This window comes from Polypterus senegalus, chromosome 9, assembly GCF_016835505.1.
Source record: "Polypterus senegalus isolate Bchr_013 chromosome 9, ASM1683550v1, whole genome shotgun sequence".
NCBI lineage: Eukaryota > Metazoa > Chordata > Cladistia > Polypteriformes > Polypteridae > Polypterus > Polypterus senegalus.
Window position 1 is genome coordinate 175,850,282 of NC_053162.1, and position 26,284 is coordinate 175,876,565.

Here is a 26,284-nt window from a genome sequence, read left to right on the forward strand (position 1 = left end):
TCATGTCTTTTTATTTGGAGTGATGACTTTATTATAGCGTTCAGACCCAAATGGTAGAGTAGACAGATGACCAAGGGTTGGGGGGACTGGGGGGCAGTTTTGTACAAGATGTATGAACACATAGTACTTAAAAACAAAGTTAGGCATAAACATAGTTTTTGTTGTAAAACTTTTTTTTCTCAACAATGTAAAACAAAATTTGGTTTAATTTTCCATTATTTACAAGTATCAAGAGACTAGAAATGATCAAACTTTTTAAACCTCTCTGGATTTTGGGCCCAAGCTAATTCTGAATGATTCATTTGATTGTGAACCTAACTGCAATCATGTGTATGGACTTGACAGAAGTGACATCCAGCCAACCGTCATGTTTTGACAGCAAACATTGTGGCCTTCAGACTGAGCACCCAGCTCTCCTCTTACATCCTGTCAGGGCACCTTGTGAAAACATTGCTTTAAAGGCACTTCATGCCCTTAGCTTTTTCGAATAAGAATATCCCAGCTGTCCTTCCAACGTAATGCTCCAAGTTCTGCTGCAGATAGGGATGGCTGTCCATATGTTAGAGGACTGAATGTGACATACACCATATAGACTGACGAGAACCAAGCCAGGACAAGGGCACCAAATCCATGTCTGTATGCTGGAAGGCTAAAACAAGAAACACACTCTTTAGTGGGCAGAACGTCTATAATAAAGAACTCCTACCTATTCAATGTGGGGTAAAGAGAGGTTTGTCACAGAATATTAAGCTGTCAGGACAGTAAAAATAATTATGTTTATATAGTGCTTTTCATGCTACTCAAAATGCTTTACATAGACAGAAGGGAACCACTTCAACCACCAACAATATATAGCACCCAGCTGTATGATGCAACAGTAGCCATTATGGCGCCAGTACACTCGCCACACATTAGTTATTAGGCGGTGAAAGGGTGAGAAAGATAGCCATGGGGATGATTAGGGGGCCAGAATGGACAAGCCCATGATAAGCAATTTCGCCAGCACACCGGCAATGCAGTAAACCTGGATTTATCCATCAGACTGCCAGACAGTGTAGCATGATTCATCACTCCTGAGAGCACATGTTCATTGCTGCAATGTCCAATGTTGGCCAGCTTTACCAATGATTGGCACTGCACACTGGGATCCTAGGCTCAGTAATGAAAGCTTATTTCATGAAGCACCTGACATACAGTTCTCGTTGCTTGTAGAGGCAGTTTGAAACTCAGTTGCGAGTGATGTCACAGAGGAGAGGCGATTTTTCCGCATTTCAGCACTTGTCAGCAAGGCTCAGAAAGTCTGTGTGGTCTTCCACTTCATGGCTGACCTCTTGTGACTCCTCAGTGCTTCCACTTCACAATAATAGCACTGACAGTTTACCAGGGATGATTTAGCCAAGTAGAAATTTTACAAAGGGACTTGTGACAAGGGCAGCATTCCATGAAAGTGCCACATTTAAAGTCACCGAGTTCTTTAGTTTGACCAGTTCTGCTGCTAATGTTTGTACAAGGAGACTGCATGGCTATGTGCTTGATTTGATGCACCTTATAGAAGCAAAACACCTGAACTCAATCCTTTTGGGGGGAGGGGGGTGTCCACATGTGGCCATATTAAGTGCATCAAGGCAAGTTAGACTAGTGAAGTCATTTACAGAAAATAAATTAACCTCTGGGTGACCACTGGTCACAAACGTTCAGGTAAAATCCTGCAGATGCTCATCCCCTCAAATCATGCTGAGCTTCATGCCTTATCACTTTGACTAAGGGCTTCACAAAACCAAGCTATTACCTGATAATATGGTCGTAGGTATGCTGGAGCATGATGGGGAAGAGCAGGACTTTGAATGTCAGCGCTGGCAGATAGTGATAGAGGAAGAGGGTTTTCTCCATGGTGAAGAAAGGTAAGTAATTAATCGCCCAACCTCCTGCACAGATCACGCCGGCCTGGACCCACTGTGTCCAAGAATCTGCAAACAAGAGCAAGCAAGAGCATATCAGACAAGTGAGATCACAAGCAGATATCCACAGTGCCTGGATTGAACAAGTGGGACAGGACATATGTGACTACCATTTTGGGTTTCATTAGCTTACCTTCTGAAATATCTTTGATTTTACGGTGGCGCCTCACTAAATACCAAAGAAATAAGATCACATAGATGCATAAAGCAAGATTAGCTGAATACCAGGTCATTATATTCCCAATCAAATGTATTTGGGCCTACAAAAGAGAAAACAAATGAACACACCACCCTCATTAATTATAAACATTACAAACACATGGGATTATGGGACTTTCACTTTATGCATGATCTAAATCTATAAAACACATTTTATTGGTTTACTAGCCACAGTACTGGCATTACCTGGGTATATATTGGTATAATGAGTTAAGGTAAGAAAGCAAATATTACTAATTTTTAAATGTTGACCCTTTGTCAGTGCTGGCTGTCCACTTGTCATCTCCACCACCTATCGATCAAGGTTTCTGGTCTCCCAAGTTGTGAATTTGTTCTTTCTGTATTCATTATTGATGGTAACTACTTGCTGGGTTAATACCATGAATAATACTTATTTTGTATTCCCTGGTTTACCGTGGTATCACAATGTTTGAAGTTTAATAAACTGGATGGCTTGTTGAACAATTGAATCACTGATACAGCTATAGGTTGGAAAACCTACTGCTTTTTGTGTGGCTCCCTCTAGTCAGGAAGAAACTTTTGAAACTCCATAAACTCTGTTAACTGTAATATACATACACAATTTCACTAACATCCACTCAGCTGCTCTGGAGTAATGCACATTTGTATGGTGTTGGCCACAGCATTACTCCTCTCTAATAAAATTCTTGAAACTCCATGAAGTCTATATTTTAAATTGCATGAACAATAATGTAATAGCCAATTTTTATGAAAGTAGGCACAGCTGTTCTTGAGTGATGTGCAATTCTTGCGTTGGCTCCTCTCAATGTCACTTCCACTGAATCACTGACATGAAATGGAGCACTGTAAGTAGGGTGAAACCTAAGTAACATGACAAATATATTATCATCTGCTGAACCATATTTGTATGTCACAATATGCTGTAAATATATTTACATGTATTTTAAGCACGGAAATTTACAAAATGAATGAAAATTCTACCAGGACAGCAGATGTATGCGTAATTTTCTGAAAGTAAAGGTGATGTGTGGGACAGAGTATGATCTGGTGATTGCTCAAGCCAGGATGAGGAAGGAATAGAACTAATTCAAGCCAGGTAGCATAAATGGGCGTAAACTCTAACCTGAGATTGTTAAAATGGAATACACATGGTTTTGTGATAGCGCCCTAATCCCCATATACTCTGAATTAGGCAGACCTGAAAAAAATGTTTCAAATCCTACACTTTTTACACACTGTCAGAAATGGCTGCTACTGTAGTTCAAAATTTCCCTCTTTCTTTAACATCTGTAATCTCAGGCAATTGGACAAAGTAAAGAACAGGCGGGAGACAATGTTACACAAGCAGTCATACATTATAGATAATATTTCCAAAACAGCAGAGTACAACGGGAATAGGTACAACACAAACTGGTAATATGCTACCAGGTGGCTCTTTGTTTTATGTTGATTGGTCTCAGATTCGAGGTAATCCAGCATTGCCTTTGATCCACAGACCCACAGCCATCCTCTCCCTTGGTTGGGAAAATGGCTAAGACAGGCAGCATGGCCTTTCTGAATATGATCACTGAGAAAGTGAGAGTTTCTTTGTAACTCTGTCTTTCTGCTAGTCCAACTTCTTTGATGTGCCTCCTAGATCAATGGAATTTAATAGTGCAGACCGATATGCCCTACTTCATTCCAGCCCTGTTTAGGCAAGACTCGGGCCCCATTCCAGCCCATGGTTATATTTCTAAAAGCATACTCCCCACTTCCACAGGCTCAAACTCATCAAATCCCTTTCATAACAGGCTACTTTATGAAACCAATTACAAGTAGATCAATGCAAGGCCTTCAACCCCCAGTCTCAGCCCACCTGTATTCCACCAGGCTAGGAAATGAATCAAGAATGTATCACCTGCATACAGAATTCTTTTCAAATGAGCTAGCTTAAACATTATTAAAAGTATAACAACAATTTTACAAATAAAGACAATCTATAAAAATATGAGGGCGAGTCAAAAATTATCCGCACTCTGGTTATATGAAAAGTTCTGTTAGCAGCACTGCCTTTTCAGCGCTTTCCATACGAGGTTCCTGTCTCCCCAGTCAGTGCTGTGCAGGTGTGAACAAGTTATGTCAGATCATTTGTAACTGCGGTGTGAGAAACAATGGCTGCCCTGCTTGTGATTTGCACGAAAGAAGAGCAATGTGCAGTGACTAATTGTTTGCGGTCTGAGTGCTAATATTTACCAAAGACTTTTGGCACAGTATGGAGAAAGTGTTTTGTCGTGAAGAATTGCCTATGATAGAGAATATAATAGAGAAGTTCAAGGAAGTTCACACAAGTGTCAGCCATGAAGGAGGACCTGGATTTATTTTTTCTCCAGCCGTCTGGAGTTTTTTTTGTTTTTTCTGTCCCCCCTGGCCATTGAACCTTACTCTTATTCGATGTTAATTAATGTTGATTTATTTTGTTTTATAATTGTGTCTTTCATTTTTCTGTTCTTTAATATGTAAAGCACTTTGAGCTACTGTTTGTATGAAAATGTGCTAGAGAAATAAATGTTGTTGTTGTTGGATGCCGACTGATGACAACATTGAGCGTGTACGTGAAATGACTCTGTTGAATAGATGATGTGGCAAATTATTTGCAAATCAGCCATGGCTCTGCCTATGCAATAATCCACGACAGACTTGGGTTTTGAAAGAAGCCCTACGTGGATGAAGATTCACGTCTGATGAAGAGGTGAAGACAGCGGTAAATTTGTGGCTCGCATCTCAGACTAAAGCATTTTAATGAAGGAATATGAAAGCTTGTTGACAGTTGGACAAAGTGTATTGAAAAGCAGGGAGGTTATGTCGAAAAATGATATATTTGTCTTTTCTCAAAGATGATTAAAATAAATTCCACAGCCGGAGTGCAGATAATCTTTGACTCACCCTTGTATTTATCATACAAGATATTACCAACTATTTTCTCTCCACCTCTCACACTATGTGGATATTCTGTAGCACATGCATGGACAACAGATGCTATTTCTCCAGTTTTCTTAGAAGTTGAGACATGGATGTAGATGGGATACCACCTCCCCATTCCTCCATCAATTATTGACACGGTACTGTTCCAAGGACCCTTAGCTGCTATTTGGGAGTAAAAGGCGACCCTTTCTTTCTTCAGTAGCTAAGCCTGTGGTGTTAAGAGGATTTGTTGTTTTTTGCACTGTTTGTGATTTTTAAAGAAACATGCTCCCAAGTGAGTGGGGTTATAGGAGGAAAAAGAAATGGCACTCACATTGCTAGAGGGGTGGAGCCAGTAGGCGACGTTGGTATCCATGGTGATCCAGTCCAAGGGGGAGGAGCTATATTTGTGCTCTGTTTCTTCATTTTTAAAGGTCAACATTTTCCACTACATAAAAAGAAATGTATTTGCCAGATAACGTGAATAACATATTATTGAAAAGGGACAAAGTCCATAATGGACGTGATGAAAAAATAATCCTTAATAGTAAAAGCTCTCACAGCATTGTATCATCACATAATGTGTCTTAACTTTCTATGCCATACAACATGTTCAATGCAGTGAAAAAAATATGTACAGTATTTCTCTAGGATTGAACAATATATCAAAATATATGGTCAGCAACATTAAACTGTAGCAACGCTATATGCTCAGTGCATAAATGGACCATAATTGCAGCTTTCAAGTCCTCAATTTTTTCAGTAGACACCACAGAAGTAAGATAAAAGTTACATGGTATAAAGAAACAGGAAGAGCAGGAAGTTCAAGTCATGCTTCAGCTTTATAAACAACAGAGGCTGGCATCAAATGTAACTACTAAAGAATATCAAAAAGGTGAATGAATGTAGCCTCCATTTTGGAGTCACCATTCACAGTAATAAATGTATGAATTGCTCTCTTTACAACTATTCCCTGTGACAATTTTTAGACTAGGCAATAATAAGTATTTACCTCCAGTGGCACCACTTCAACATTCACATCCCATGTGATTGTAAACCAAAACTACTGCTGAACACTATCTATCTATCAGTGTCCACCACTAAACAGGTTTAAATTATCCAGACTCCTCTACACATACATACAGGCTGGACTGTTCTTTTACAAAAAAAAAGCATGCCTTAAACTGTCCAGTGTAAACAGACTGATCTGCTTAAGCAATTGGCTTAACAAGTAATGGAAAATCAATTGTTTTCTTTTTTGTCTTCATATTTTAAAGACAGCATTATTGATATAACTAAACCAAAGTGCTGGACATAATTAGCATTGTGATGTAAAAAGAAAGATAAAAAAAAATAAATTTACTCTGAGCAGTTGGCGGATTAGTGTTTCACTGTTTATTCATTTGTTTCTATTCAACAAATACCTGCAATAATTTAACATGCCTAGGCAAGTGGTTATTGAAACTGTTTTGTATTAGAAAGTAATCACGGAGTGTTTTCTTTTTTTATTTAAATATAATGATATGCTTGAATGCGTAATATTTTGATTAATATGCAGTTACAGTAACTTTAATTAAAAATTTTAATCATGTAATTAATTGCAATTTAAATTTCTAATCAAAAAGCTGCTGTCATTAGCATACATTAGTAATTCAAACAATCTTAAACTGTATGACCAAGGGTCACATTTGTATTAACTTGAATTAAAATCTTATTTTCTTAAAACAACTCAAATACTTAAGCACCCAGCAAATAAAATATCCAGCCTCTCAGCTCATTTCTTTTCTTTGTTTATCTTTCTGAAATTTCTATTCAAAGTTGTTAGTTTTGTATACAAGAATGTACAAGGTTGGCATGGTAGTGCTTTGGCTCAAATCCTATCATGGCTTGTGCCTCCACAGAGTTTGCATGTTCATTTTCCTAATACTACAGTTTCCTCCCATTTCACAAACAAATGCAGAACTGATGAATGGCAACTCTATTGTGACAAACTGTGGTGGATGAACCACTTTCATTCAGGACTGCATCCATCCAAATGCTGCCACCTTCTCATGAACCTGAACTGGGATAACTAAGCTCAAAGGTCTCCAGAAATAAAGGTTAATAATATTATTGGTACTACTACTAGAGTTCAGTCCTATTTAGCTGCAGACATTGCTGGGATGGGTTCTGGTATTGCTACTTTAAAAATCATAATGAAAAAGGTTTGGAAATGAATGAATTAATGTAAAGATTACTGTACTGATTACCAGGGTGTACTAGTCAAGGAATCATTTTTAAAAGCACTTCCACAAACAACAGGACAGATGTAAGGTAAGTTGTAAAGGGGGCATTGGAGTTTTCTTCAAACTCTTCTGATGCTTTAATTTAATCTGAGCTTTTCCATTCCTTTTTGCTTGATTGATTCTTCGGCATACTGAACCTCAAACATTCAACTGGGGGGCCATTGATCCCATTTGCTTTTATTTAGATCCAGAGAATTAACAATTTAGTTTTTATGGCTACATTGTTTAAATGGTACCATCTAATGACTAAAATATGAATTACTAGCATACAGTGGTGTGAAAGTTAAGCTTAATGTAAGAGAGATCTGAAGTTACAGTCTTTAATGATACTGCATCATTTTTTCTTGATGGTACACAAATGAACATGTCTCAGTCAATCCCTACCTATTGTACAGTTTAGAATTAAAAAGTTGTTAAAGGCAATCCGTAATGTGTAATTAAAAGAAAACAAGCAGAAGACATCAATCTTGGTGAGAATGAACAAACAGTTGGGACACATGCAGCAGGCCCATGCTATAATGAAAATGACTGATTGACAATGGTTAAAGACAAATGATAACTAATTGAACTACGAACTTGCTTATCGCTCAATATTAATCGTTAATACTTTGCAAAGACTCGCCTGTAGTTCTGAGAATTTTGCCAGAAAGCTCAGATTTTTGCTTATATCCATTTGTGTTGGTAGGTGCAGTTCAGCTTCTCTGTCCTTCTGCTCATGACCTTTAAAAAAAAAAAAAAGGATAATAAACCCACTGTATTAAAAAAAAAGAAAGCTGAACAATGGATCACACATTTTGACTATAGGGTATTAGCTTTGCTTACTTTTTCCATATCTGTGCTCCTCGACATTCCACTCCATGCTCTGGTGGTACCCTTTTGACACTTTATCTGCAACAGTCTCTAGCTGGCGGAAACCCCAGTCTGGCAAAGAAGCTCCACTCAACTACAAAAAATAGGAGAAAAATCTAATTACCAAAAAATGGCAGAGTTGGGAGAGGACCAAATAAATAAATACCATTCCAACCTGCTAACTAAAGCACAGAACTAGCCTTTGACCCACAAGCACATTGAATAATTTGTCCTTCACCTGGCTGCATGTCAGAAGCATCATCCCATAGCCACTCATGCTTGAATCTGACATTACAGAGATATGCGCATCTTATTTTTTTATACCCCACCACAGTAGCCTTTTAAAAATTTTACCTCACTCCTACATAGAACCAACCTTGCACACATCCACAGCAATATATTTAGGTTTCATTCTGCAATGGCTAAGTCTGCTAATCAATATCACAGTATGTAAAGACATCTGGGATACCTTCAAAACGGCAGAGGTGTTTACATTTATTAGCCGAACATTGGACAGAATTGCTTTCCATACTCCATGCTCCGTTTCCCTGTTCACAATTTCCTGTAAGCAAAAGAACATTAGTGGTCACGTTAAATAGTTATATAGCTAGTATATGAAAGGAGTATGCCACATTTGCTAGAAATGCAGTGCTGGTTTCCAAGAGCCTAGACAATGGCAGTGCAGTCACGCAATACAGACATTTAAGTCTGGAGACAACCACAAGTTAGTTTAACTTAAAACTGGGTGGGAACAATTAGACGGCTATGAGTGTCATGTTTCTGAACCAATCTAATACCTCATGAAGGCAATGCTCAAAGTAGGGGCAGTGCTTTTGAACTGCAAAAACCAGTGGTGCTTGTAAACCCTGGTTTGATAGACATCAAGCTTCCGATTACAATGAATCATCTACAGTAGAAAAGTTTCCAAAAAATAAAAAATAATAAAAAAAAAACATGTTGCACATTTCAAATAAACATAACCTGTCACAAAGGAAAAACCTTTCTGTAATATCAGATTATTGGCGTTCAAAGACATCCATGGATGAGTCATAAATGTGAATAGTTTGTTATTACAGGTGCTGTGGCATCCTCTGTTGTTCAGTGTTACAACATCAGTGCAGTAGTTGATGGAAGTTTGAATTAATTGGCAGCTATATTCATGAAAATATGAACTGTGAAATATGAATTTGAAGTAAACGATGTGTCACATACCATCAAAAGGACTGCTGTTAACAGCTGATAACGAAGAGCCACAGGAGATGCAGATTTCATGACTAAAAACACCTAAACCAACAAATCTTTCTAACACCACCAGTACAGCATGGATAAGGCTGTACAGCATCCACCTTCTGACTGCAAATCTAAGTGAATAGCTGAAGGGAGTTAACATTGCTGTCAGGTTGGAAATGCAAACATGCCATGCCAGAGTATAGGAGCAGCATTTTAACACGCAGTATATCCATAGACCACAATGCCTATCTAAACACTGTTTGCCTTTATTATGCCATATAGTGATGTAGTAGTCAAAATGACAAAAAGATATCCTAGCAGAAAGTAGCACATCTCAAACATGTAGAGTCCAGTAGTTGCATGTCTATAATGCCACCGTGCTAATTACAATTTAAATAATAATCATTAAACTTCAGTTACCTTGTGCTACTGAACTCCTGAAATAACAGTAACTTTAGCTTTTTTATTTTCTATCAGAATCAAGCATTTTGCTCAGTTTCTTTTGCCATCTTCCTAAAATTTCAGTGGTTTACACTTTAAGGTAGTGGAGGAATCGGGGGTGAGTATTTTAGGAAGAAGCCCTGTAGGCGGAGCCTTTGCAGTACAGGATTTTGCGTCTATTCTCTACAAATTTTTTAAAAGGTTGCCCCCAGACATGTACTATTATGTGAGAATCATCTCTGACCCCGCAAGACTACTGTCCATGTAGAGTCCACCTGTCGTTTCAATAAGTATTTTCTTTTTTTTCCCTTTAACACATCCCCTGGAAGTGAGTGTGTGTGTGTGTGTGTGTGTTTAGCATCTCCAAGCTGGCACGAGTACATGAATGAAAGTTAATGTATGCCTGACTGCACAGGAAAATGACAAACATCTCATCGACAATTGATTATTACCTCACTTCCAGTGCTGATTTGTTTGAAAATTAAAGAATGAAGCCTTCTCACTGATAAACAGAAGAATAAAAATTACAACATGTCACTCCAAGAACCCAGAAGTGCTGCCATTAATGATATCATTATGCAAATCAGTGCTAGGTGAGGAAGTAGCTTCTAATTATGAGCCTATATAAATAAAGTGGTAATAAGGACTGACTTACAAGTAAGATGTCTGAATGTTTAATGTGACTTCTGCTTTCTTCATAACATACTGAACATTCTGCTTTACTCCCAGGCCTAGCGTTAAAATTACTATTCTACTCACAAGAATTCCTGAAGCTCTGGTTAGGGCTCTGTGACAGACTTGAATTTGTAATAGCACTCCTAACTTCTTTACACAGGTTTCAGTACTGCTTCTACACACAAACTTTGCTTGCTCTAACAGCACACATGTTATGTGAAGTGTCACAGAGTATTATAATCATTTTTATTATTTTGTTGATCATTTTATCAAAGTGACTTACAATACCTGACATAAAATTGGTTGCATTTCCTTTTTCAATAGGAGCATAGATATGTGAAGTGACTTGCTCATGGTCACAGAGTATCAGTACTGGGATTTGACTCTCGAATTCTTAACCACTATGCCACACTGCCTGCCTAAGTAACAAATTGGGTCACATGGAAATGCATACCTCTGGTGCAAATTGTTCATAACACAAAAGGACACTATGGTCCATCCTGGGGGAAAAAAAGACAGAAGTGTATGTTAGACTGCAAACTTACCACCCTCCATAGGTTCTGTGCTGGCATGGAAATGTTATAGTCAATGTAACAGGACACTTCTTGTGAGTGAGGGCTCATGGGAGCTGCAACATCATGCCTGTTGGATGACATAACATAAGAAGATTAGATTTTAGGTTCACTGTCACTTTGTTAAATAGACTCGTGCATTGCTGAGAAATTTATCAACCTCTACTACTATTACTAGTGACAGCTTTAAAAAACAAATTAAAAAAATGCCATATACATACGTGTTCAGGAATCGCGATGTCATGCCATGAACTAGCTGAATGAGATCTCCATGGCGCACAGATCTGGGTGGGTTACTAACTACAAGATCCTGCCTGTAAAAAAAAAAAAAGACGCACACAGGACAACTTAAAAAAATGCAATAATTGAATTATTCCCTAAACCACTGAAATACACCATTTAGGTAAAGCATAACAAAACTATTAGAAGATAATTTTTAAACCCTCTATTATTATTCTTTCATTAACTCTAGCTGTAAGGGAAAGAGTTAGGAAAACAACTTGACCTAATAATCTGGATTATTTTAGAGCACACTGAGCTGCCAAAATATAGCGCACAAGTGGAGACCAATAGTTTTATATCAAGTATAAATTCTTTGACAGATAATACTCCATAAATATTTTTCAATCTTTTAAAAATAGTGCGATAAAAGGTCAAATAAGCTAACATAGTCAAAACTATATAATCACCTTCAGGGTCATGGTGGGCTGGACTGTCCCAGCAGCACTGGGTACAAGGCAAGTAATAGGTGACAGTACATCACAGGACCCACACCCCAAATTTGGAAATATTAAATTACCTAAAACAACGATCTTTGAGGAAGTAAGAGAAAAACTGAAAAACCCAGAGAAATACTCAGTGCAGACATGGGGAGAACATGTGAACTCCACACAGACAACGACAAAGCATGAGAATCGGCTCTTTGAGGCAGCAATGCTAACCAGTATGCTGTCATATTTAATATAAAAGGTGCAATACCAAAATAATAAAGCAAGAATCGGGTTTATGAAACGTTAGATGATGCCAGAAAACGAAGCTCTGGAAACATGTACAATTTTAGAAATTTAAACACCTACCTTGTTGGGTCCTTCACAATCCACCAATTATTAACATCCTTAAATGGGTAACACGTGACCTGTTGTTGGTGAGAACTTCCTCTGCCATTGTCATACCTTACAAAATGTAACAACATAAAAGTCAACCTAATTCTGGGTTATGGCAAGGCTGAGCGTATGCTAGTAATACTGGGCATAAAGGCAACAAACTGGTGTATAATTATCTACTGTACTACTACTGTGATGTTAAAGTAATAAGACAGGAACTACAAATTTTTTCATGTTGTCATGAATAACACAAAACTTAATTGATTGGATATTAAGATGGCCTTTCTCTTCTCACTAGTAAAGATGTTATAAAATCCAGAATAAGCATTAATTATCAGTCAGCATTAATGCAGTATAGAAAATAACCACCAAATGCAAATGCATAAAAAAATACAGCAGTCCTATCTGCTTCTGAACGAGAAAAAGTCACCTGATGGGATAGTTGCTCTTGTGGGAGTGTAGCCAGCAGGGCATGGGCTTTCCCAAGACATTCCGCATGGTGATCTGGGAGCCGTACGCCACCTCCAGAGGCTGTCCTTGAGTGATCCTGGCCAAACCACCCTAAAGTGTGGAAAGAACAGCACAGTGGGCCAACATACTGTAGGTCATTCAAAGATCATGCAATTCAGTACTGCTCAAAAAATTAAAGGAACACTTTGAAAACACATCAGATCTCAATGGGGAAAAATCATGCTAGATATCTCTAATTGTCTACAGACAATTCCTTTGACTTCATGCTTGGTTTGTGCTCTGACGTGAACTGTCAACTGTGGGACCTTCTATAGAGAGGTGTGTGCCTTTCCAGATCATGTCCAATCAACTGAATTTACCACAGGTGGTCTCCAATGAAGCTGCAGAAACATCTCAAGGATGATCAGGGGAAACAGGATGAGCTTCATGGCAAAAGCTGTGAATACTTATGTACATGTGCTTTCTCATTTTTTTATTTTTAATAAATTAACAAAAATCTCAAGTAAACTTTTTTCACGTTGTCATTATGGGGTGTTGTGTGTAGAATTCTGAGGAAAAAAATGAATTTAATCCAATTTGGAATAAGGCTGCAACATAACAAAATGTGGAAAAAGTGATGCGCTGTGAATACTTTCCGGATGCACTGTATATACATACACACACACTGTATATGTATGTATTCACACACACACAAAATTAAATGTCTCTGTTATCCAAATTAATGGACTACTGCAGTTGTCATGTGGGACTGCTATAGTTTATTTACAAAGAAAAAAACAAAATATATATCAAACTAAGCCAAAATATAGAAACCTTGGATAATACACTGAACTGTTGTATGCAGTTTTAAAAAGGCTAAATTACTCACCTCTAAACTTGCTTGAAATGCACTTGTCATTATCTGGTCATGAGGTCCAGAGCGGTACAACAAGTGAAGATGAGCATAGAAGAATCCCACATAAAGAAGAGCAGGCAAGAGAAGCAAAGCAAAAATTCTGGCCAGAACATGGCACAACACTGTAACCTGAGAAGTGAAAGCATCACATTAAAAATTATTGAAATATTTTAAGGTACTTGTTCTCAAATCTTTTTTTTTTTTTTAAATCATTCCAGTCAAATAAAATCTGTTCCGTTTTCCAAACTACAGAAAAGTGGGTGCCTGCTGATGACATGACACCTTTACATATGAATTGACTTGTATGACATCACTGGTAACCATATTAAAACAGTTACCAGTAATGTCACAGTAACAGTTATAAAAGAAAAAATAGTTATCTATAATACTATGGCACCGAACACAAGAAGTTTGACACTGAGAAAACCATTCTGACCATCAAGTTTGTATGTTAGCTAATTGCTAAGTTCTTTCAACATTCCATCCAGCTATTTTTAAATGTTGTCAAAGTTTGAGCTTCAACTCCATGATTCCATAGTTTGATCCAGATCCCCAAGACTCCTTAAATGAAGACATGGTTTCTGGCTATTATCTTAAATGCACTTCTCCTTCATTTTTAACAAGCACCCTTGAGTATGTTTAACTGAAAGAACAGTGCCAGTAGAATTTTACCAATGCCTTTTGAGAAAAATTGTACTTTGTTGCTGGTTCAAATCCCATTAATGCCAGAAGCGATCCTACCCTATTCGGCCCTTGAGTAGAGCTCTTAACCTGAAAATTGCTCTGCGGCATAGCCCCATAAGTTACAAATAGCCACAAAAAGCATGCATGCAGTAACTGCATAATAACAAAAACACAGCCATGTTATCTGCAGATTATAATGATTATTATTTTTAAAAGATCATGAAGTTGGGCTCTAATATTGGATGGTTGAATTCAAAATAAAATCCAATGCTGCTCATGAACCATCCAAACATGCAACATTGACAATAGATTTGTGAAGGAGGACTGTCAGTCTGCCAAGTGCCAATCTAATTGTTCGCTGTTGCTGCACATGCTCTGTAGCGAGGACTGACTAGTCAGGTGAAAGGATTACTAACTGCATACAAGGCAACAAAATGTGCTAACATCACGGTCTGCTGAGGTAGGACCTGAAGGAAAGGTAAAAGTGAATAGTAAGGCTTTGTTTTAAAATGTGCATCAATTACTTAAATAAAAAATACAACCCCACGCACAAAACCCTCTCTCTGCCCCAATCTTGCAAACTTCTTGTAAAAGTATAATGGTCTGGCAATAGGCAATTCAAAATTGTTGCAGTAGTTTTCAGACAGCTGTCCATTTTAGTTCTCTTCTTCACTTCATGACACTTGTTTTTTGACTTAATAAGGAGATGCCAGTATGCAGCCATTCTCATCTTACTAGACTTTACTTTCCATCTGTCTGAACCTCTGAAGGGTAAAAAAAAAAAAATAAATAAAATAAAAAAAAAAAGACCACACAAAACCTAATCACAAAATGTTAATAGAGTACCATTGACTTTACATAACTAGCAAGTATGTATGTGCTGTGCTCCAAGATAAACAATGCAAACAGTCTCCTGCCTAATCAAATTCAGAGATACAGTGCAGGCTACTGCCTACCCTGGGTGCAGTGGGTAGAAAGTAGGAAACAGCTGTGGATAAGGCACCAGTGCATCACAAGGCCCACACTTTCACATTCCCATATTTATATTGGGCCAAACTGGAATCTCCAATTTACTATCAAGGGATGTGAGAAGATAAGCATGAACAAATGCAAAATTCGAATCAAAGACAATGGATCCATAAAACAATAGAGCCAACGATTGTGTTAGCGTGACAAAATAAATAAATAAATTGTGAAAAACCCAAACAACAATGAAAACAATAAAAAAATACACATTTTACCAACATTTCCCCGGGCCTGTGAGCACAGAATCCTCTGCGACTCAGATAAAAGTTCTCTTATGGGAAATGAGCATAGTTTCCAGTGGATAAATCTCTCTATTATAAAAAAATTCTTGTGGAGGCAGACTAGGGAGACGAGATGTGATCTTCTCAGAAGACAATCTGAAGTCCCGGCGAGAGACACTTTAACTTGCTCCCAGCTCTTAAAACAATGACAAGTGACAAGCAAAACACGCAGCTCCCAGCAGATGATGCGTTCAGCCACCCTAACTCCCCCTCTTCACAATGCGAGCAGCAGAAACACGAAGTGGCAAAAAGGACAGCAGCTGTAAAGGCTTTAAAATGATCAATGGGCAGCGCGAGAGCAGCTGCCCCCCCTTCACAACGCGAGCAGTGTTATACATCCTGCGAGAAAGAGATTTAACCACGCCTGGGGCCGGAAATAAAGGACAAGTATTGTTTTTACAACGACACGCGAGACAAGGCAGTGAGCCATCATTTAAAACAAGTCCACGGACATCTAACCTAGCAGTTGTTGGATTGCTTTTGGCAGACACGCATCATGTGCTCCCAGCTCTTAAAACAACGACATGCGACAAGCAGAACAGGCAGCTCGCAAGCAGCAGAAAGACAGCAGATGATCCGACGGGCTTTTCCTTAGCGTGCATTCAGCCACCCTCCCTTCACAACGCGACCAGCATTATACATCCTGCGAGAAAGAGATGTAACCACGCCCGGGGCCGGAAATAAAGGACAAGTATTGTTTTTACAAAAGTTTTTAAAGTAAAAGTGAAAATAATGCATATGTAACAGTTCTCAAGAAAATAATCTCTTTAAATAAACCAAACACGGGGTGGGCGAGCGAAGCGAGCAGGGACAGAGCCCCCTAAGTGTATTATAATTATTAGTAGCTCAAGCTGAAATTTATGGTTTACATTAATGAGAAGACAACCAAACAAACTTTACGCACAGAACTGTCACTTTTTGTTGATAGAACTCTTAGCCCAGGCACTGTGGCTTTAATATGTTCTAAACATTTCTTGTATTTTTTTTCCCCCTAGGTGTTCCAGGTTTCCTTCCACATCCGAAAAACATTAAGTTCAAGATTTGTGGCCAATGTAATATGGATAAATACGAGTGTGAATGTTACTGGGGTGCTACTTTTCTGTTTCAAAAATTTGGAAACAGTGAAAAGCAAGCAAACATACATAATTTGAAGCTTCTTACAGATTTTACCAACATATGCCTTTAATGGAAAATATGAAATAAAAAACATTTACAGTAATTTAGCAAAACACTTCATAGTTGGTCATGCAATACTCACATGCCCAATGGAACGGTTGCCAATGATCTGCCATGTCTGTGTCCCTGCAATGCCCAGCAGAAGCATATAGGTGAACAAGCCCATGTATTTGACACTGAAAATTAAATTCATAATTATCAGTTAAAAAAGACTGTAATTCTGTTAGCCAGATGAAATAATCCTTCAATTGTGAAATGAAACATTTTCTTAGGAATAAAAATAAAAAAGATTAAAATGAATGTCACATTACATGACTTCTAGGCGTATAGTATGTCAGTCTTGCTATCTGCAAACAACGCAGGGGGTGGTTTGGGGAAATCACAGGGAAGTCAAATTACACAACTGTGTACCGACAGTTCTTTATATTTTTTTTCCATTCTGTCATGGGACGGAAAACACAAATCATGCTGGGTGTTTCTGGCTTATGGTTTGGACTAATTAGCCCTGCAGTGTTCTTTATACCCTTGGCTGTATGTGTGTGTACAACCTTTTCAGTTTACTGAAGGACCTTAAAAGGTCATCTACAACTAAAATGAAGTTTTCCAAATTAAGGTCATGCAACACAGAGAAATGCCAGTAGAGAAAGGCAACTTTGACGAAAAAGCAAAAATAAAAACAAACAAAAAAAAAACACAAAAACTCATTATGCTGCATCTTCATGTTTACATACTGTTGAGGAGGACTGCCCTAAATTTTAAAAGGCCACCAACAAAGCCCATGTTGCAGAAAAATTAGCCAGCAATCTGATGCTCCTGTTTGGAAGAGCCATACAGTTCTGGTATGTAAAGGATGGGAATGCATGTACAAAATAATTGTTTCAGTTGTTTGCTGGGACTTACAAGGACCAGCACATACCTGACCACCACAAAGCAGTACTTAGTGCTGCTGCTGGATGGGCAGGGTGCAGATTATGCATTGTTTGTATGTTCGGTCCATGTTGTACTTTGTCATTTCCCATCTCATCGCCATTTGATTTCTCAAATAAAAGTGTTACCATTTCCATTTAGACAGTTTACAGTCAGTAGATTTTTTCAGCAGTGGGTGACTGGAAGGCTCTCAATTCACTTAATGTTTAAATCTTTATTGTTTTATTCTGTCAAATGATGAGGATGTAAAAAAGTATCACAAAGACCCAAGGCCAATCAAGACTGACTAGGCATAGCATACAATTTTTTGACTTTTTTTTGTGAAAATTGTGTGAACTTGCATTACAGGGTAGTCTTTTCCATTGCATCTTTAAGTCGCACTTTCATTTTTATTCATTTGATGCTATATTTCTACTCAGATTAAGTGGGTAAGTCTCCGTGGTCCCTCTGTTTTAAGCTATCTGGCCAAATAATTTTGTATGTGATTGTGTAAGTTTAAATTAAGCCATGGGATATTATGCAGTGATTAGAAGAGTTACTATTAATTTAGCACTGCCAAAGATTTAAAAATACTTACCCCACAGCACAAGCACAGGCCAAGCCAGTCAGTAGAAGCCATGACCACCAACTCATAGAGAAAGCACCACTAGGGATAATAAAAGGAAAAGGACCCAATGTCCATTTAGTCTTTCAGCGCTCTAGCCTAACTTAACCAGGACAGCAAGACATTGGAGATGTCACAGAGCTGTGAATGAAAGTCATTTCCCCCCTCTTCCTCGTAGGTTTTGGAACTGGCAGAGAGCTTGAACTACCTGCAATGGAGATGACGTGAAGTCACAGAATTACAGGATTCACAGCATAAACTGTCAGCAGAAAATTGAAGCTGCTAGTACTAAATTGTGACAAAAATGTTTTGCAAAACAGCACACAATATGGGTCAAACGCTTAAATGCAAGAAGAGACATAAAATACAAAATAATAGCTTGAGGTAACTGAAGAATTAATACAGCATATTTTCCACAATACTTGCAATTTGGAATCTTATTAAGACAGCACATAGTTCCCCAAAATCAGACCAAAATAAATAAGAGATTCTAGTATGCCTTAAAAAATACACATAAGACAACGGGATTGTTTAAAAAAATTGTGTTTCTAATTCTGTAGTTTAGCAACTCTTTAAACATGCTACTACTGGCTGGTCCTGGATGCTTTAGGTGGTGCTTCAATATTAGAAGGCACTATAACCTTCCTACAGGACAATGACCCCATGCAAAAAGCAAAGACAACACTGGAGTGGCTTAGGCTCAACTCAACTGTGAATGTTTTTGAGTGGCCCAGTCACAGCTCAGACTTGAACCCGATCAAACACCTCTGGAGAGACCTGAAAATAGCTGTCCACCGATGGTCTCCATCCAAGCTGGCAGAGCTTGAGAGCATCAGCAGAGAAAAAGGGCAGAAAATTCCCAAATCCAAGTGTGTGAAGCTCATCACACCAAACTCAAGAAGGCTGCAGGCTTGAATTGTTGCCAAAGGTGCTTTAACGAAGTATGGAGTAAAAGGTCCGAATACTTGTGCCAATTATATTTATCAGGTTTTTAATTGTAATACATTTACAAAAAATTAGAAAATCATGTTTATGCATGGTCATTCTGGAGTACTACTGAGTGTTAGTTGATGAGGGAAAAAAAAAAAAGAATTTCAATGATTTCAGAACAAGGCTGCTACATAACAAAATGTGTAAAAAGTAAAGGGATCTGAATACTTTGTGAAGGAACTGTATGTTTTAGAAAATAAGAAAAAAGGAATTTTACTCTAGTAGGTTATATGTCCCACAAAGACAAGTGCGGCTTTCAAATCCTCACCTACCTGGACTTTTCACAAAGAGGTACCATTTCAGCTCTTGTGAACATGCGCCCAGCAAGCACACAATTCTGCACATTGCCCTTCCACAGCACACTACATATAAACAGGACATACTGCCCCCTATAGGCCCCTGTACTCACACACCTCTCTTTTGCATGCAGGTCTGTGATGTCTTCTGATGCCCTGTGTCTTTCAGGTGGTGTCAAACTCTTGCCAGTGCCCATTTGCTTTTAATTTTAACACTGTTATGCCAATTATAAAACATGCAAAGAGTTCTGAAAATGCATGTTTTAAAAAAAAAAAAAAACTCACCCACTTTTCTGTACATTGTTGAACTTTAGATAGGAAAGAACAGCCAGAAAGAGAAAAAATGTGAGCACAGACTCCAGCAGCATGAACCGTGATTGGCAAATCAGCGCATTCTCTACAAAATAAACAAGAAATAGTCGATTCAGAAGCTTCACAAGGAAATAAAAAAAACCTTTTGTCAAACAGGTCCACTGAAAGTTGACTTAGGTATTTTGAGTAGCAAATATTAAGGTTAACTATTATTTATAAAAAATAAAATACTGTATATACTTTTTTGTTTTAAGTAAAACAATTTTATTTACTTTAGTTATAAATACACTAAAAAGCAAAATAAAATTTTCTTTAACCACAATTTTCATGGTTATATGTGACTAAATAAAATCGAGAAAAAAAATCAGGATTAGTGGGTTTGGTGAGTCTTTTGGATGGAATGGCTTGTTCTCATTAAGAACTCAAAGATTAAGAACTCCAAGATTCAGTTCCCAGCCAGTATGGACTTTGTGTGCACATGTGACTTGCATGTTGTACTCCAGTCTCCTTCCACATTCGAAAAAAATTAAATGCTGGAAGCCTATTAATATGAAGTAAAATTACACCCGGGGGAGTAAATGCTAACATTACTCAGTTATTGTCTGCTTTTTTTTCATTTTTATTACTATTTAATTTAATATTGTTTCTTTGTATCAGTATACTGCTGCTGGATTATGTGAATTTCCCCTTGAGATTAATAAAGTATCTATCTATCTATCTAAAACAGCTCAAATTAACTTTATTCTGCAGTGATGATTATGTTTTTTCAGAGCACACTTGTGTGTAAACTGCAACATAATTTGTGAAAATAGAATATGATTTTATAAAGTAAGATTTTTCCATTTAATTGCATTCAATACAAATATTGGCCCAGAATATTTTACAGTTAAAAATCACAGCTTTATGTTGGGAAACAATCTGGGGACATCATTTTGAGAGCAGTGCTTCATATTGGTATTTTATTAAACCATCCTATTATTTAAAAAGAAAAACTAGAAATCAGTTTGTGTTTGTAAAAATCAATTACAGATAGCTTTTAAGAATAAGAATACAAAAGCAATATACCCATTAACAAGAGGAGTGCAGCTCCAAGGGCACTGACATGTGAGAATTGGAGCTCCACAAGGATCTGATAGGCCACTGGGATTAGGAGAGCACCTGAGAGGGCTGGGAAGAAACGCATACTCCAAATGGGAACGTTATTGGCGTACTCTGAAAAGAGATTTTTAATTTTTAATTAGAGTAGGCAACAGACCTCTAAACACACAAGATAATAACAAAAACTAGTACCTTCCTTAAAGCAGATGTCATATTATGTGACATATAGTCATAGGGTATCTAAGACTTGCCAACTGCAGTTGCAGATCTTGTCCCTGGACCATGTCAAGAAAAAACAACTGAAAATTGCTGGGCACATCAAGTTTAGCAACTGCATGAGAAATGTCTGTGTTAAATTATGTGACTGTGTGGCATTTTTCCAGCACATCCTTGCTTTCCCCTTTTTCTGACCAAGAATTGCTTGTTGCCTAATGGAAACAGAGCTGTAGGAAGGGTTAACAGGTATAGGAGTGTAAGGCTACCTTTTTCTTTTTTCCATTACGCTTTGGTACAGAAAACAAAAGACACCAGACAGACAAGCTTGTCTTCTGTTTGCAAGGTCCCAAACACCCACATTTCTTATTCCACGTGACTGCATTATAAGTACTATACTTTCAGATAAGCAATCATTGGTTTTCAGCTGTCATGCACACAGAGCTGCTCCAAAACCTGCATGATTTTGTCGGAACAAGTTGTGGACTAGTTGGAGCGAGTCTCTGGGTATTTCAGTCTACACAACTGTCATTCCTGGGGGAATGCCACCTTATATTGCCTTATTGTTTGCGTGGACTTCAACATTGCCCGCCACACAACTACAGCTCTTTCCTCTACAATTTGGTTGGCAGTATGATAGTAATAAAACAAAACACCAGCTTGTTTATTAAAAAAAAAAAAACCAACTCACACTTTTTACCCTGCTGTTGTATGTATTATGTGCAGTTGGGGCACAATATGTAATTCCAAACTATAAACACAAAGCCTGTCAAACACTGATCATTTTGGTACTCCAAAGTATTGCTTTATTCTGCTATGAAAAGTGTTGTTGCACACTGTACAAAACAGATTTGCCAATTATTGTGACATTTTTATTTGTGAGTGGGCACTGCAGTTTCACAGACCCAAAAAGATGGGTTCCAATTAGGACCCAGTCACTGTGTCCGTCTAAATTACACATTCTCCTTGTGTCCATTTGGGTTTTCTTCAGCTCCTTAAATTTCCACTCACACTCCAAAGCTATGCAGGTTAACTGTTCCAGTGTCAGTAAATGTGACTTTCTAAGTACAAGCATCCACCACTCTTTCCTACACTGCATCCAAAGCCAGTGGCATAGGTTCTGCCTCCTGCAGGTCTTATACTGGATAAAGCAGATTGAAAAATGAATAAAATTATCCATCCTCATTTATTATACATTTAAACTGAGCGATTTAGAATAGCCAATCAACTCAATATGACGGAGTGGGTGAAAGCAACCAAAGAACTTTAAACAAAACGTACAAAGGCAAGTAAGGGGTGAATAAAGTTTTATTGTTACCACCAAAAATAACAATTGCAATATACTAGTTACATGCGACAAAGTTTAACCATCCATTTATTCCCAGAGAAGCAATTATAACAGCATTTTCACGTTTGTCACCTAATCTTTATTTCATACTGATGACTTATTGTGATTAGAGTATACAAACCAATTTTAAGACACTGATGAACAGCTAACTATATTCATGCAGCTGGAGGCTCTTACCTGCTCCGATTCGGTTCCAAACAAAGTTTCCATCAAATCCTCCCATGTATGCTGAAAAAAAAAAAAAAAAAGAACATTTTAATGAAACCTGGTAAGAATTTAAGTAATGGCCAAATCTTACCTTGGGTTCTTTCTAACTTGTACAAATCTAATATAAAGTACTGCAGGTTTACAGTGCAATTATAGTCATGCATATGCAGTAAATTAAAATTCTCTCTTGAATGTACTAGTAAACATATCATGATTTGACAGTAAAACAACTTTACCTTGTGTAAAACACAAACAATATTGTCATTAATTGGGTACAATATGTGAAGAACAGTTTTTCATAGTTGGCAAAATTTCACTTGGTAAAAGTTCATTAATAAGTCAATGTTTTCTTAAATTAGACAGTCTAATGGACACTATGCATTTAAATGAAGCTGCAATATCTATATGGAGCGTACAGGAGAAGATTATATACTTCACCCCCAAAAGCATTCAACATATGACCCAGTGGTGGCCCACTGTCATCAATGAAAAACATCTGCTTCATGTAGAGAGAGACAAATTGCCCATAATAGACTTCATCAAACCTAAAACAAAAAGAAAAACTCACATTAATATCACACAAGAAAAATATCTTCTACAAAAGGCACAGATATCAAAATATTCCTCTTCTCTTGCCCATCACTTCTAGGTTTTAGTCGATTGGCTACTCTAGGTTTTAATTAGCAAGTGCCCTTCAGCAACAGGAAACTTCCAAAAGATAAAAGTGTTATCCTCCGAAAAACTCAGAATCCTTGGATGTGAGCCACAAATTTAAGATGGCCTGGTAACCCTCTCACGACAGGATATTCTCAGGAATATTCCCTTGTGACCATAGGTGTTTATCTCTCACTCTACTGTCACTTATTCAGTGACTTGATCTTGTCTTTTCTTTACTCACAATTTTCAAGCCTTAACTTCCACCTAGAGCAGGCCACTTAACCTTTTTTCCTCCAAAAAGCTTCTATCCACCTCCTGGACTCTGTTTTTCATTTCACCCACACAACTCTTCAGCTATGCTTTTTCGAAGCTGTGGATTAAGCTTTACCCACCACCACACTCAATTAACTAATGTTCAGGTAAACCCTGAAGCCACACCTCTTTAAAAGCATCTTGGGATTGCTTAGACCAGGGGTAACAAACTCAGATCCTGGAAGCTTGCCAGGTTTTAATTCTTTATCTATTCATAATTAGCAACCAATTACTGCTGCTAAAGAACATGTCACATTACACAACTTCTAGTTGCTGGGTATGTCAGACTTACTGACAACAGTTACTGATCTCATCTCCAGACCATGTCAATTTAAATAACTGTCCATCCATCCATCCTCTTCCGCTTATCTGAGATTGGGTCGCGGGGGCAGCAGCTTGAACAGAGATGCCCAGACTTCCCTCTCCTCTGCCACTTCTAGCTCTACCGGGGAAATCCCAAGCCGTTCCCAGGCCAGCCGAGAGACATAGTCCCTCCAGCGCGTCCTGGGTCTTCCCTGGGGCCTCCTCCTGGTTAGACATGCCCGGAACACCTCACCAGGGAGGCGTCCAGGAGTCATCCTGATCAGATGCCCGAGCCACCTCATCTGAACCCTCTCGATGCGTCAGAGCAGCGGCTCTACTCGGAGATCTTCCTGGATGACTGAGCTTCGTACCTTATCTATAAGGGAAAGCCCAGACACCCTGCGGAGGAAACTCATTTCAGCCGCTTGTATTCGTGATCTCGTTCTTTCGGTCACTACCCATAGCTCATGACCATAGGTGAGGGTAGGAATGTAGATTGACTGGTAAATTGACAGCTTACGGCTCAGCTCCTTTTTCACCACTACAGACCAATGCAGAGCCCGCGTCACTGCAGACGCCGCACTGATCCGCCTGTCGATCTCACCGTCCATTCTTCACTCACTCATGAACAAGACCCCGAGATACCTGAACTCCTCCACTTGGGGCAGGATCTCACCCCCAACCCTAAGAGGGCACTCCACCCTTTTCTGGCTGAGGACCATGGTCTCAGATTTGGAGGTGCCGATTCTCATCCCAGCCGCTTCACACTCAGCTGCGAACCGCTCCAGAAAGAGCTGAAGATCACGGCCTAATGAAGCAAACAAAGACAACATCATCTGCAAAAAGCAGTGACTCAATCCTGAGTCCACCAAACTGGACCCCCTCAACGCCTTGGCTGTGCCTAGAAATTCTGTCCATAAAAGTTATAAACAGAATCGGTGACAAAGGGCAGCCCTGGCAGAGTCCAACTCTCACTGGAAACGGATTTGACTTACTGCCGGCAATGCGGACCAAGCTCTGACACCAATTGTACACGGACTGAACAGCCCTTATCAGGGGGTCCGGTACCTCATACTCTCGGAGTACCCCCCACAAGATTCCCCGAGGGACACAGTTGAACGCCTTTTTCAAGTCCACAAAACACATGTAGACTGGTTGGGCAAACTCCCATGCACCCTCCAGGACCCTGCTAATGGTGTAGAGCTGGGCATGTTAAATAACTGGGCATGATAAATTACACAACTGTGTGGCAATTTTCCAGCACAGTCTTGCCCTTTTTCAGAATCAGAATTGGATTTATTGGTCAAGTATGCATGCATGCATATAAGGAATCGGACTCCAGTTTTGGTGACTCTCCAATTACAAGTTATATAATTGAAACACACACAACAGTTAATCAGATAGCCGAGACAGATAAAAAAAAAGGAATGTAAAAATATGCTGAAATAAACACAATAATAAAAAAATATTAACAATATGTCAACAGTACTGCAACACCCTGGGGAGGCCTGGGTTGACGAAACTAACCATTTGTGAGCTTGATGGCCTGTGGGGAAAAAAACTGCGGTTATATCTGATTGTTTTTTGTGTATGTTAATCTATAATGCCTGCCCAATTGAAGAAGTTCAAAAAGGTTGTGGCCTGTGTGTGAGGGGTCGGTAATGACTTTCCTAGCCTGTTTCATGACTCTGAAATAATACAGGTTCTGATATTTTCAGCAGACCTGATCATTCGATATTGCCTTTTTTTGTCATGTTTAGTCACTGATCCAAACCACACTGTTATGAATGAGCTCAGAACAAACTCAGTGACTGCTGTTTAAAACTGTATCAGCAGCTCCTGTGGAAGGTTAAACTTCCTCAGCTGTTGCCGGAAGTACATTTGCTGACAACCAATACCTTGCTGTCTGACGGAGCCAGTGCTGTATGAAAGGGTAACAGGTGTGGCATGTTCAGCCATAATCGCTGCCCTTTTGCTTTTTTTTCCTTATGTAGTAATACACAGAATACAAGACATCAGGCAGACGAGCTTCTCTTCAGTTTGCAAGGTCCAAAATTGCCAAGTTTCTAACTCCTCATGGCTGCACTATGATAATTCATTGGTTGTCAGCTCTCATGCTCACTGAGCCACCCCTATGCCTGAAGACGAAAACAAGTTTGTCTGTCAAAGAAAGCTGCTATTCTGAATGAATCAGTGGGGAGGTCACACTACACAACTAGTGATCACGGGA

General features: G+C 38.6%; 1 protein-coding gene across 3 annotated transcripts in view; it reads right to left on the minus strand.

Annotated features, from left to right (window-relative positions):
* Positions 1–5: 5 nt before the first annotated feature.
* Positions 6–26,284, minus strand: part of pomt1 (protein-O-mannosyltransferase 1) — a 33,522-nt gene continuing 7,243 nt past the window's right edge. For 2 of the 3 annotated variants that reach the window (XM_039764374.1, XM_039764373.1), the window contains exons 3-20: positions 23,221–23,327; positions 22,753–22,803; positions 20,982–21,128; positions 19,890–20,001; positions 18,292–18,360; positions 16,870–16,963; positions 13,594–13,749; positions 12,685–12,815; positions 12,228–12,323; positions 11,373–11,465; positions 11,125–11,221; positions 8,703–8,795; positions 8,207–8,327; positions 8,007–8,104; positions 5,434–5,547; positions 2,092–2,218; positions 1,790–1,967; positions 6–649 (exon numbers count right to left, since the gene is read on the minus strand). In XM_039764374.1, coding sequence (XP_039620308.1) covers positions 475–649; positions 1,790–1,967; positions 2,092–2,218; positions 5,434–5,547; positions 8,007–8,104; positions 8,207–8,327; positions 8,703–8,795; positions 11,125–11,221; positions 11,373–11,465; positions 12,228–12,323; positions 12,685–12,815; positions 13,594–13,749; positions 16,870–16,963; positions 18,292–18,360; positions 19,890–20,001; positions 20,982–21,128; positions 22,753–22,803; positions 23,221–23,327 — 2,059 coding nt within the window. In that variant the 3' untranslated portion in view covers positions 6–474. Of the gene's footprint in view, positions 650–1,789; positions 1,968–2,091; positions 2,219–5,433; positions 5,548–8,006; positions 8,105–8,206; positions 8,328–8,702; positions 8,796–11,124; positions 11,222–11,372; positions 11,466–12,227; positions 12,324–12,684; positions 12,816–13,593; positions 13,750–16,869; positions 16,964–18,291; positions 18,361–19,889; positions 20,002–20,981; positions 21,129–22,752; positions 22,804–23,220; positions 23,328–24,699; positions 24,719–26,284 lie in introns of those variants that run through there. The other variant, XM_039764375.1, reaches the window with a different exon arrangement.